The 13,928-nt window shown below is 37.2% G+C and overlaps 1 protein-coding gene across 1 annotated transcript; it reads left to right on the top strand.

The window, feature by feature from the left end:
- The first annotated feature begins 10,697 nt into the window (after positions 1 to 10,697).
- Positions 10,698 to 12,455, top strand: LOC124595043 (zinc finger Ran-binding domain-containing protein 2-like). The gene has a single exon (XM_047133605.1). The coding sequence runs from the start codon at positions 10,727 to 10,729 to the stop codon at positions 11,438 to 11,440; it is 714 nt and encodes a 237-aa protein (XP_046989561.1). The 5' UTR covers positions 10,698 to 10,726; the 3' UTR covers positions 11,441 to 12,455.
- Positions 12,456 to 13,928: the final 1,473 nt, after the last annotated feature.

Below are 13,928 nucleotides of genomic sequence, written 5' to 3'. Positions count from 1 at the left end.
ACCAGTCTGCTCAGCCTATGGCGTCCCACATCCGTAATGAGGGGTCGCTGCACAACCTGACAATGTCTGGATGTTGTATCAGCTTGATTTCACCACGTGTTGAGGATATTCCTTGAACACCTGACAAGTCGTGCAGTTTCTGAAATGATCATGCCAAGCCTCATGGTCATCACTGCCTGCCCTTGGTCAAATTCACTCAGATTTTGCACCTTCCTCGTTCTACACATGGACAGCACACTCACTGAAACTACATGCACAATGCATGTGTCTGACTAGCAGTCATTCCTTGCAGTTGATGCTGCTATCGCCTGGATGGGTTTGTATCGATAGTAGGTCGGTAGTCATAATGTTCTGGCTGACCAGTACAGTTTTGTACTATCGCAAAAAAGGGGAGACTGTCATAGATACGATACACTAGTTGGCATGGCAATCATTAAAACAAAGGTGTTTCTCGTGGCAGTGACATTTTTTCACGAAATTTCAATCGTTAAGTTTCTCCTCTAAATGAGAAAATATGCTGTTGATTCCATCTAAACACTGAAAAATGATCATTGTAAATAAATAAGAGAAATCAGAGCATGGGAAAATTCAAGCGTTTGCTTTTCCGATATGCTATCTGAGAGTGGAGCACTATAGAAATAGTCTGAAAATGGTTCAATGAAAGCTCTGCCAAGCATCTAAATCTCAATTGCTGAGTAGTCATGTGGTGGTAGGTGTAGATGAAAAGCGTTATTTAGGTTTTGTCAGACAATTTCGGAATCCATGCAGCAACTGTGATTTTTATTGGTTCTGTAAATTTCCTTTTGTGCAGCTCCACACCTGTAATATAGGAGATGTCAGTATCTTTACAATCTACATAATGTATGCAAATAAAATATACAAATAACAGCTTACAGTTGGGTCCATATCTAGTTCACTTTCTCTGAATATGGCGCATAGAACTTATCATTTACTTGGTGAATCATCTGCTCATATATTTTTCTGTACTATATGCCAGTAATTATTCTTATATCTGAAACTTTTTTAAGGTTGAAGGGAAAGTCTTTCCAGTTTTAAGTGTTTCTTATTACCTTCACATCCTTATATTGATTGCTACTTGTTTATTGAGATTCTTTTTTCAAAAATTTGTAGTCTCTGCTAAGGACAAAGAAATTATTTATTGTTTTATGGGGTTAAACAATATAATTTGTTTCCAGGTTTCTGGGATATCATAATGGATTCATGTTGGTCTTTAAAATATAGAGAGTAACAGAAAAGTTAAAATATTAGATCTATGATATTATTTTCACTTCTTTTTCAGTATGATTTGAATGGCTTTTTTCATTACCATGAAAATGTTTTCGTTCACATGATGGTAGACTCGCCACAAACTTTAATTCCGTATTGCATATATGTCTCAAAAAGTCCATGGTTGACAGTGCACAAGAGGTTTTGATATGTATGCTGAGCCAGTTGTCTCATTACAAGTTATCGGAACAGAGGGGCTCATTCTGTTCAAGATACCTCCTTACATTAGAGCTCAGAATATGCTCTAAGAATCTATTAAAAATTCATGTCAGTGATATTGTACCACATTCATTAAACTTAAAATTTACAAGACAAAAGATAATACAGATTCCAAGATTCGCCTGTAGCATGAACATTTCTTCAGAAAATGAACAGGTAGTAATTATGGTGACTAGGAGCTTAAAACCAAAAATTGCAGCAGGTGATAATGAAGTACCAGTTTCCATCATAGTAAAGACTGCAGTGTAGATTGCAGAATCTTTAGCACATATTACAAATTTGTCCTTTAGTGAAAGTGTGTTTCCTTAGGAGCCATTAGAAGTAGAGACAGACATAAAATAGAAAACTACAATCCCAGTACTTCTTACTGCTTTCTCCAAAATGTAGAAATGGATGAGATGGAAAGTCTACATCTACATCTACATCCATACTCCGCAAGCCACCTGACGGTGTGTGTGGTTACCTAAACAACAATGAACTTTGAAAATTTAATCAGCACGGTTTTTGTGAAAAATACAACACAGAAACTGCAATTATAGACTACACCCAAGAAATAACTACAAATTTGGAGAAAAACAAAAGTGCAGTTGGAATCAATTTAGACCTGTCAAAACCTTCAGTAGTGTCTGCCAAGAAATACTCCTTCCTGTAATACCTATTACAGGGAGAGCTAACATGTGGTTTCAGTCAAATCTGAAAAACAGATCTCAAGTTATAGAGCTTACCACTGTTGATTCAAATAAAAAATAAGGTTAGTTTGAAATACAAAAGAAGTGTCTTTAGGAGTACCCCAGGGCAGCATCTTAGGGCCACTGCTTTGCTCATAGATATGAATGATTTACGGTTACAGTATACTACAGCCACAGTTGTGTTATGTGCAGATGACATAAGTCTAATAGTGAACGACTTTAAAAATTCATTACACTCCTCTACTGATAAAATTCTAAGAAGTATTAAGACTTGGTTCACAGCAAATAAACTTACACTGAATGAAAAAAACAGTCACATATAGTTTGGTAAAATGATTGAGGGTGAAGACATTAATCTACAACTGAATAACAGATTAATAGAGAGAGTGAAGTTTGCAAAACTGTTAAGAATGCATACAGTTGAAGCTAACAATTAAAAGCCTTGTAAGATTCCTTGCACTGACTTTACTCAACTTGTTGCGCACTAAGAGTTGGAATGAAATTTTCATTGTGTTTCCTCATGTGGAATAGTATTGTGGGCCAGCTCAAAATCTAATTAAAAAGAAATTTTTATCCTACAAAAACAGGCTGTTCAAATAATCACCCACACTCCTACACAAGTTCACCACAGACCTCTTTTCAGAAAATTACGAATACTTACTCTGCCATCGATCTATAGGCTATATTTAAATGTGTACTCTTAACCATAGCAAATCTAAGCAATCCTCACACAAATGCTGTCATAACTGTAGCATAAGGAACAGGTTATTATCTCCACATGGAACAAATAAAAAGAGCACAAACTAAGAAGTATGTATGTTATGTGGGTATTAAGCTCTACTATAAATTGCCTCAATACATTAAAGAATTATATAAATTTTAAACTAGAACTCAGAAAATTTTTAATTGATAAATGTTACCACTCATTAAATGAATATATGGGATATCAAGAAAATATTTTATCAACTAATCTCCAATATACATAATGCACTTGTGTAATAGATCCTGTGAGAAATTTCTATCTTCATAAATTTCAGTTAATACAACACAGCAGAACTATCTAGATTACTATTTATTCTATATGAAGTCTTTCCCGGGAAAAAATATTATTCACTATTCACACGCAAAGAAATTGTTAATTTTCTGGTATGTGTTGTAGGCAGTTTTATTTCGTACATTCCATATTTTTAATTCCCATGCATGACAAGTCCAATATCGTTTATGTAGTGACATGGATGCTGAATAAATTAATTGGACAGCACCACTACCATTCTTGTAGGCACATTGTTCGGACAATCTTGTGATTCTATGGTTAACAGAGGAGGTAAATCAGCTGGTGGTTGGGTATATAATTAGAAAGGAATTCCTACTAACAAATGAAGTTATTTATAGTACTTCAGCTACTTCGATGTCACTGATTTAAAGATCTTGCAGTGATATACATTTTTCATTTCAATTTTATGTATTTGCATTCATCTGAGCACTGAAAACATTTATGGGACGTATTGTTCTTTATTGTTCCCAGATTAATTTTTTGTGTCATAAACACTACTTCGGTTAGTCGCATTAGTTGAAGACAAATTCACACTGGCTGTCATGTCACGTCACATCAACCATTCCACAGTGAATTTCAAATGGCGGGATTCACACAAGTTGTCAACTGACTGTTACGTCACGCCACGAGACGTCAAGGTTTCTCGGGAAGAAAGTTTTAACAGTGTCATCCTCCGCTGACATCGGAAATTAACCAATTTTCGCCATGCTCAGGCATCATATTGTAGTGTATTTTGTTCATTTGCTTCTTCTTAATCTTTATTTTCGTACTGTGCTTTATTTTCGATCAAAATTGCAACTGTTCCATGACAATATGAGTATTTTTTCCATAGAGTGCTCTTCCACAAGCGAGGTCAGATATCTAAAAGTGAGAAATTCTTTAGGTTTTGACAGTAACAGAAGAAACCTGTTGTTCACACTGCATATAAATAAGAACATAAGCTGTTTCTGACATTATTGGTTACGTAAGAAAAAACACAATGAATAAGGACAATAGGATCTATCTATTCCATTATAAACATAGTTTAATATGTTAGTGTGTATATATTTTCACTAGCAAATAAATGTCGATGGTTTAAAATGTTGTTTCACTTCTCAGCATCTTACCACACAAAACTGATCGACTACATACGTTATGAAGTTTGTTTTCATCAGGAATAACCTTTATCGTTGTTGGTTCCTCAATTAGGATACTATACTACAACTTTTTATATCACGGATGGTAACTCGTAACTTCACTTTTACCGTTCTGTACTGGGCTAGGTGAATTGACGTGACGTGCCGTGACAGCCAGTGTGAACTGGCCTAATGACTGAATTCCAGACATAAATTTCGTCATGTCGCCATAGTAACGCACCGAATCTTTGATATCAACGGTGTACTGGATGTGGTTGTCCATGGTGAACGGTTTTTGTCGCTACTAGAAATCACAGAACTGAAACAATTTACTGCAAGTTCTCCTGTTCTCTGAATCTACAGCTGTGTTCTTGTAATCTCTAAATGATGGACAAAAGCTCTTTTTATCTTCCTGCCAGGGCCTTCGCTGCGGCAGAAGCAATTGAGGTAAGTACCGTTATATTCCGCACTAAAATGAAGCCAGAGTTATACAATTCGAGGATTAACGTTAATGATTGCGTAAAGGTGACTCTTACATTTGCATATGAATGTCGACGAATAAATAATAATCGAAGGGGCGTCGTCACAGATTACATTTCAAGATGCTATACAGGCTGATTGTAGTATCTTTGGTGTTTGGCGTTTATGGAGCCGAGAATGTACGTTATTTACAAATTTGTTTGCTAAATTGCTTAGTTTGGCTGGAAACAGTGTTTTTAATAAGTGTTTACAATCACACGTGCTAGTAGTCTGATTGTGGAAAGTCACCAGTTTCGCTCGTGGACGTTTTAGTGACGTTAAGCTTTGTGGCGTCTACCGGCAAGAAGATTAGACAGGGTAAGTCGTTCTGACTTTTTTACGTAGTGTTGTTAGTTTGTCTTCTAATATTACTGTGTGTGCTATGATAAATAATTAAGTTAATAATCGGGTTGTACACAGAATTCCTCATTTCTTTTTAGAGAGAAGTGCTACAATTGTAGAAATGGGAAAACTGCAAAAACACCAACACAACTCACAAAGCGTAGTGGTGTCTTATTTTTCTTACTTCTACATTTGCATTTGCACAGAGGCTCCTATGTTGAAACACATGCCTTTGGGTAGGGTGAGATTGATGTTATTGCATGAGGGTTAACACTGTATAGTTCTGTTGGGTAATTAAGTTCCCACTAATATGAAGTACGGAAGTAAGAATGTTCTAGATCTATATGGTAGTTTAAACATAGTCGTTTATACTGTTGCCCTTTTTGTTATCTTAGTGATATTTACAGTTACCTTCAGTCTGACAATTTTTAGGTAAAATCTCAAATATCTAATACGTTGAAATTAATCACAGTTTAGCACAATACAAATAAATGTGAAAGACAACTTTGCTAGTGACCCATGTCGAATGTGTTGAATTGTGAGACAGAATATCGGGGTGACCCAGAAAAATTACTTATTACCAGTAGATGTGGTAGAAGTGCCCCGTAAGGTTATGCATTCATTGAGTTCTGCACCAAGTTATTATCGAAGAGTCAGCTGCTGTTGACTTGCTCCATTTGTATATGATATATAGATGTGAACATATTCAGAAGCTTTAGATTGAAGGTGGTCACAAGGGCCACTCGTGCTGCATCAAGCCATGCTGAACTACTGGGCCTCAGTACGATCACACTTGTGAGTATATCTGTATGGCAACTTTAACGGGCTTGTTTAAAGATTCTTTTCTTCCAAGTGCAATACATCTGGATAACATTAAATGTATTCTTGGAGACAATTCTCTTCAGCCCAACAGTTGTCTAACGTAGTAGTGTTTGTGGTATAAAATTTATTTGTATGCCACCAAATGCAACAAATCTGTCAGCTACCGGATGTCATGTTCTTCAGGTGTGGGAGATGTGTACCGTGAAGAGTCTGAGGCAAAGGAAGTATCAGCCAGTGTTAGTAAAAATGTGGAATGCCTTGAGGCAACAAGTATACACAATTTAAAGAAAGGTTTGTTTGCACTTTTGAAATTTTTGAGAAGGATCTAGAAAAAAATACAGATTACAAATAGTGGTGGAAGATGGAGAAATAAATTACGTGCATGACACTGACATCTCAGTAGGGGGTGTGAGGAATATATATTTTTCACTTTCGCTCATTCTTAGATTCTTCAACATAATTGAAGTACCACCAGACATTGTTTTGCCAATTGTCTTGAACATGGCTGAATGAAAATTCATGAACTATCAAGGATTTTTCTTTGATTTTGTTTCAGTTCACTAATACATTTTGATCTGTGAGCTTTTATAGTTTTATAATTTTCATAGCAGTGTTATGATACAGATACATTTACACATTTAATCAGATATTGCATAGCACTAGAAAATTGATGTTTTGATTAATGAGATTAAAAGGAATAAGGGGTGCTTTCTATGAAGCAAATAAATCAGTGACATTTGATTTAAATCCATTGAATGGTCATCAAAACCTGAGAAGTTAACCCAAGAAATGTAGTGTGAAGTTTGATAACGAAAGTGTGTGGTTTATTGGTGATTTTAATGTCCACAAAACTAATACTCATGTACTTCTGTTTTTCTTAGTAGAGTAGGTACAGTTCACTTCTTGATACCTACAAAATTAGATAACAGCTATGTCATGTTTGCTCAGACAATTACTGTTGTTTTTGGTGTTGATATGTTAGGATTTGCCATCTAATTACATATCTTGCTATTGATGTAGGCTCATTGACATACATTTTCTTTTTATGTTAATTGCTGTTATCAAGCAGTTTTATTTTCCATGGTTTGGTGTATGGTTTATGTCATATTTGCAGTTTCCAACTTGTTTAGTATTTCGAGTAATTTTTAGTATACATTCTATGCTCTTTATCCTTAATCACTCATTAAAATGTCATCTTACAGGGTATCATACTGTTGCCACCACCCTTAGAAGCTTCGCAATGTGGAATACTGCATTTCTTTCAGCTAAGTCTTTGTGGAATACGACACCACTGCAAGCTCAAATTCGTATGGTTCAGTTGCTGTATTAACATAGCCGATGAAAGAACATGTCCCTCGCTTGAACAGAATGTCTGAAGGGCCTGTCTGACTTAGTCTATATGACCCATATACCAAACAGTTCTGTATTATGATCCTTTGCATTGCATCTCAGCAGTCGGAACATGTTTTTTAATTGTGAGTTTACATGTTGTATTTTGTCAACCAGAAACTTCACTTCAGTAAAGTCATTGTATGTTGCAGGAATATTGTGACTATATATGTAGTGAAATTATTGGAGGCAAGGCTCACTGCAAGGATTAACAGGTGGGATGTTGTAAAAAGAGTGAGTGGTAGTCTAAGAGAACAGGTGGTCTTGTAGGCTTAATGGTTACTGATTAAGCAGTGTTGCTGACGTATATTAGGGCTTGCTTCACCTCACTTAAGTTATGGCTATATATAGCACTGTGGTGATATCACAGAAGGGTGAGGAGAGACACCATTGTGGAGAGGAGAATTCAGAAAACTATACTGCATTGAGTTGTGAATCCTCTATGTTAGATAAAGAAAAGAACTTGTGGTAATTAATGAAATACATTACTTTACACTGCAGCAGAAGATATTAAATATCACAGCTATTTCATACAGTGTAATGTTTCCTTCTACTGGGAGATGAAGAAGCTTGCACAGGATAGAGTAGCATGGAGAGCTGCATCAAACCAGTCTCAGGACTGAAGACCACAACAACAACAACGTTTCCTTCAGCTGTTGGAAACACAGTTTCAAAAACTGGTGTTTCAGTACACCAGTATGAGTATACCAGGCACAGCTGTGGGAAATTTTTGCTCAACCCCCAACTAACGATCGTGGAGTAAGGAATAACAATAGCTTTACGCATTGATTGCCGTCCCACTCTTGTCATTTGCCACGATTGCTTAAGAACCCTAGAATCCAACCATACTATGGACTGTTGTTATAGCTTAGTTCAAGTCCTGATGCCCACTATGCCCTTTGTTGCTATTTTGTTTTTCAGAGTTTACACTGATATTCCGTGAAATGCAAATTCTCTCAGCATTTCCTACCTCAACAACATCTTTCTAATTTGAGAGCAGACCCCAAGCTCTGGTTAAATTGAAATCTCCATCCCTGTTTATTAGGCTTTCTGACACTGTTATTTCAATACACTCTTTAATTATGCTCTTGATGTTTACAACACAATACTGGCCTCATCATATTGTGCTCAGCAACAGCTGATTTGCTTGAAGGTTGTAGTTGGGTGTGCAGCTGATGTTCCTTGCATCTCTGCTTGACTCCTGATAGTCTGCCTCCAACTGAGACATTGGAAATTCATATGGGATGCAATACACATCCGCCTTTCCGCAGTCTGGATCATCTTTAATATTACAAACAAGATTTTTTACCTTAGTTGAAGGAAGTGAAATACGTTGGATGGTATGTTTCTGTAGGAGTCTACTGATCTTTATGGATGATGGGCCAGCATAAGGTAGATAAACAATTCTTCAGTTCTTACATAGTAATGTCGAGTGAGAAGATTGCAAAATGTGTTTCACTTGCCATGTAAATATAAAACATTGGCATAAATGCGCACTTTTACTATACATTGTGAATTTTAACAACTGACAGGCATCAGAGGAGTGCTACATATGTAGGCACACCAAGTTCCGCTAGGTGCAGTTTTGCTGCGTGTTTTTACTTGTGGCAAACCTGCTGTAATTTTATTTTTGATAAATCTGTATGGAATGTGCAATATACTCTCCACTGAAGTATTAACATGGCATGACTAGTGAATGCACAATGGAACACGATGTACAACTAAAAGAAAATTTAAAGATGTGAAGATGACAATCTTACCTGTTGAAACGGGTCAGTAAAAACAGCTTTGAATGTGATCTCGCCATCAGAAAATTTTCTTTAATATTTCCAAGTGTGTTTTGATAGGTTTTGTGACGTGGTGTCAAGTGTTGTCATGCTGCAACATCACATTTTCATGTCTGTTGCTATACAGTGGCCATTTGCCTTTCAGTGCTCTGATCAAACCCATCAGTTGCTTTCAGTAATGATCTGCTGTGAATGTTTCCATCAACATCAGTAGCTTCAAAAACCTTCTTTCTTCCAGCATCATACTGGTGTTAGACATCAAAATCATGTATTCCGAACTGTTGAAACCATCTCTGCACTTTATCACTAATAGGTGCTTCACCATTGGTCTTTGCCAGCATTTTATGAGCCTCAACAGCAGATTTTTCATTGGAAAGCAGAAAGTCAAAACTTCCCACAAATGATGAGAATTGGGCTCGCAAGTTGAATATTCGGTTGAGAACAACTTTTTAAAGCAATCACAGATTGACTAATATTTTGACAGTGTTATGTTTACAAATGTCTAAGCTTATTGTATGACAAGACCAACCACCTACACCACCACTGACCACTACTCTCATCTGTTGCAAATCAGTATAAGCAAAGTTGTAGACCTAACATCAGATATGAAGATCTTCATCACCTTTGTGTCACCTCCTGGAGAAAGGCAAAGTTCTTGGTGTGGCCAATGAAGATCATTAGCAGTTATCACTGGTCCTTTGGATAGTATATCATGGTCATAAACAGGTTGTGTATTAATGTGACAACTATTGGATCTCTTTAAATGTGAAACCTGTATGATTTGATGCAAAAAAACTCATAAAACAGACCTTTACCATCCATCTTATTTCATCTGTATGCTAACTGTTACTGTTGGATGGATGGCAATATGTTAAAAGGACCCAGCTTGATAGTTAAAAGTTGCTAATGCAAGCTGCTACAAAGAAGCCTATCCCAGCGATTTCTGGTTCAAATCCTTGTGATGGAAGGTACTTCTTTGCCTAGATGTTACCTGGCAAGAGGTCAAATCATACAGTATTTGAGCTCCAGAATGTTCTCCAAAGTCCTAGTCTTGATTCCAGACTTGTGTAGTTTCTCCCAGTGTTCACATGTAGTGCAGATGGGGTGATCCATCAGACGTTGAAGTTAAGTTCGTTGTTACCTTCGGTGTTTTTTGAGAAGTCTAGGTTTTCATTCAGCAACTTGCTTAAATTCTTCCTTTCTATCATTCTGTACTAATCCATAACATTAAACTGATTACTAGAGTGAACAGCTGTTCACTTGATACAAATAACTGTTCATCACTTTAACACGTTGGGACAATGCAGTTGTAATCTGCCTGTATTTCGATGTGGACAAATAGACAAGCTTCTTATTGACTCCCTCCCTCTCTCCTGTGGGGTCTCTCTGTTACATTATGTCAAGTTTTTGACAAGCCTGGCATTTGGGAAATGTGCTATTGGTTAAACTTACATACGTTAGATTTATTTTATAGCTTCTAAACTATATTTTGCAGGTGCTGACATGAATGGTGTGAGAGCTGGAGACTGGGTGTGCCCAGATCCAAGCTGTGGCAATTTGAACTTCGCACGTCGAACAGCTTGCAACAGATGTGAAAGAGAGAGAGATGGTGGACCAGGGGGAGGAAGCAGCAGCAGGAGACGGAGGGGTGCTGCACCTGAAATAGGACGAGCTGCTGCTGAGAAGAGTCGTGGCCTATTTAGTGCTGATGACTGGCAATGTGGCAAATGTGGAAATGTCAATTGGGCTCGCCGCACTGCTTGCAACATGTGTTCTGCTCCACGTGTAGCTGATGAAGCTGAAGAACGCACTGGTCTTGGAGGCGGTTACAATGACCGTGATGTAGTTGAGTATGTAGAGCGTGACAGCGATTCAGATGGTTACGATGAATTTGGACGTCGTAAGCGCAAGCGCAGGGGATCCAATAGAGATTCTGATAAAGGACGCAGTCGTAGTCCTCAAGAGGAGGAAGACAGACACAAAAAAGGTGATGATGAAGAGGAAGAGGAGGAGGAGGAAGAAGAAGATGATGATGAAGAAGAAGAATCTGGAGATGAAGGGGACTTAAGTAAATATGACCTAAGTGATTGGGGTGTAGACTCCAAGAGGAAGTCACGCTCACGTTCCCGCTCACATACGCCTGGGCCTCCAAAGAGAAAGAGCCCTGGACGATCTCGCTCCAGGAGTCCAATCAAATCCTCTGAATCAGTGAAGTGAAGTGTTCCTCTTTGATACTGTGCAGTCTGCAGGAGACTGTGTTCACTGTCTAAATGAGCAGAGGGTTGCATAGAATGTTTGTTTCTGGACAAGATTCAACTTTTAGGTTACAAGAGGTAGTCACATTCAGTCTCGTATTCTGCTTATTCTGTGAGCATTCCATTTTTCTTTTCCCAGAAATTAGCCATTGTTAATAATTGTTTGGCTTATGGACTGCAGGATACTGACTCTCTATTCTCATTGCTCATCTGAAAAGCACTGCATCTGTTAAAATGTTAGAGAAATTGCAATTATGTTTTATTGTTGATTATGGGTAGAAACACTTGTTCTAATTCAGCACCTTTCTTCATGTGGAGGGCTTAATGAGAATAACGATGTATGGAAGAAAATTTGTTTCCAAAGACATCATCTCAAATCCTTCTCAGCCTGAAGGCACTGTGTACTCTGTAAATAAATGTACAACCAATGATGAACTGTCAGTATGTTTAATGATGAAATAATGTGGCATAAATTTGAAAAATCAAGTGCCACTCAGTGTTTTTGTAATAAATTTTTATTTGTAGCATTAAATGCTTGTTGGCATTTCACTTCTTTTACCTGATGGTAATTGGTATATTGTGATTTGCTGTCATATTTTGTAGTTTAGAATGCATCATTTCTGTTGTATGCTTCTGAAACAAACTGATGTATAAGAAAGATTGTATCTATATCAAATAAATGTGTATGTGTTGTGAGGAGGGACAGTGAATGGTGTTAGTTGTTCCCATTATTTTTATTAAATCTTTGAGCACATTTTTCAGAATTTTTGACTTTTCACCCAAAATATTTTATGAATAGACCATTTAATGATCTATCTGTACCTACACAATGGCACTGCAAATATTGGTGTAATGTGAGAACTGTTGTTGTAATTAATCTTACATTTTTTGTAATGTGGTAGAATAAATAATAAACTATAATATATACTGTACAAGTTAAAGTTATCTGGACTTTGAATCAAACTACATGTCATACAATTATGAAGCATCCCAGGTAATTCCTTTTGTGAGGCTGGTTATTTGTTTAACAAAGAAGGTGTTTACATTCTTTACAGTACTTTTTTACTTTTTTAATGTGCTTTCTGCCTACTCCCCCACCCATTGTCCTCTCCTCCCCCCTGTTAAATATGTACGGTCTTTCAAATAAGATGTAGCCACTGCCACAATCCGAGTCATTCACTTAAAGTGTCAGTAGAAGCAGCTGCCCCTTAGAATTCAACATCTGGTCATCTGCATGATCTGGCAACAACACAGAATGCAGAAACATCTATCAGAAGTGTTGCTTCCATTACAAGCTGTCAGTATTGTATCAGCTCGTTGTATAGTGGTAAGTGTTGTACAGTAGCTGCAAAGTCCCAAGTTTCATCCACTTATTCCTTTATTTTTAAACCACATTACAGTACTTTTTTACTTTTTTAATGTGCTTTCTGCCTACCCCCCCCCCCATTGTCCTCTCCTCCCCCCTTTTAAGTATGTACAGTCTTTCGAATAAGATGTAGCCACTGCCACAATCCGAGTCGTTCACTTAAAGGTGTGTAAGCAACATATTGTTAGCTTTGAGTTTAATAGAGTGAAGTCAGCTCAAAGCATTTAAATTGTGTCTGTAGGTGAGTGTTATCAGATAAATCACATTATAAAAGGATTTTCATGTTTGAGAAAAGATCATTCTGGCATGAGTGTTATCCTCATTCAGGAAGTCTCGATACTTGTCATATGTCATGAATTACTATAATTAAACCTTCATGCTAGTTTTGCATTCCGTACCAAGATTCAGAAGTCAGGTGTAACAGTAATGTATACTTTAAAGCAAAGTAACAAAAACCAGTGGGGTGACTTTTTGCTCAAATGTCATTAGTCTCTTAAGAAGGGCAATGTGAATATTGTGCACCACCATCTGCTCCACAGGGGTTTATCTATAGCAGCCAGCTTGAAACCTGACTTTATATCTTTACTTTGAGCCAGTAGGTTTATTTATGCATAGACTAAGATATTACGCACTTGGGACTTCAAAATTATCAGAATGTAAGTATTGGTCTGCGTCATACTGAAGTAGTATGAAATAGTGGGTGTTTGTGTAGATGCATAAAGAAACTTCATAAATTATTCATTGCCACAATGTCAAACAAAACAGGTACAGTACTGAAAGATGTTTTGCCCTTACACTGTGGGGCGCTGAAAAAAGCGAGGAGACGTGATGCAGAAATTTTCTTAAGACTTCCGTACCAACTTTTGGTCTGGCTGCTTTGTAGCTGTCACAGAATAGGTAAAAAGCTGCCTTCCATCAAAATTATTACTGAGAACCAGTGGAGCAGGATCCTGTTACCTCAGAGTTAGCCAACAGCTTCAGCATTCATCTCTCCTTTATGCTCCATTGATGGCCAGGACAGATAAATTGCAATGTAAGAGATGAGATAAGTTGCAGTCTCTGTTTGGAATGACCTTCCTCGACT

This window comes from Schistocerca americana, chromosome 2, assembly GCF_021461395.2.
Source record: "Schistocerca americana isolate TAMUIC-IGC-003095 chromosome 2, iqSchAmer2.1, whole genome shotgun sequence".
Classification (NCBI taxonomy): domain Eukaryota; kingdom Metazoa; phylum Arthropoda; class Insecta; order Orthoptera; family Acrididae; genus Schistocerca; species Schistocerca americana.
The sequence above is the reverse complement of the archived record's forward strand: the minus strand, read 5'-3'. Positions and strand labels throughout refer to the sequence as shown.

Excerpts from the sequence above, each read along its gene's own strand:
- LOC124595043 (XM_047133605.1), top strand. The coding sequence starts at position 10,727 with ATGAATGGTGTGAGAGCTGGAGACTGGGTGTGCCCAGATCCAAGCTGT.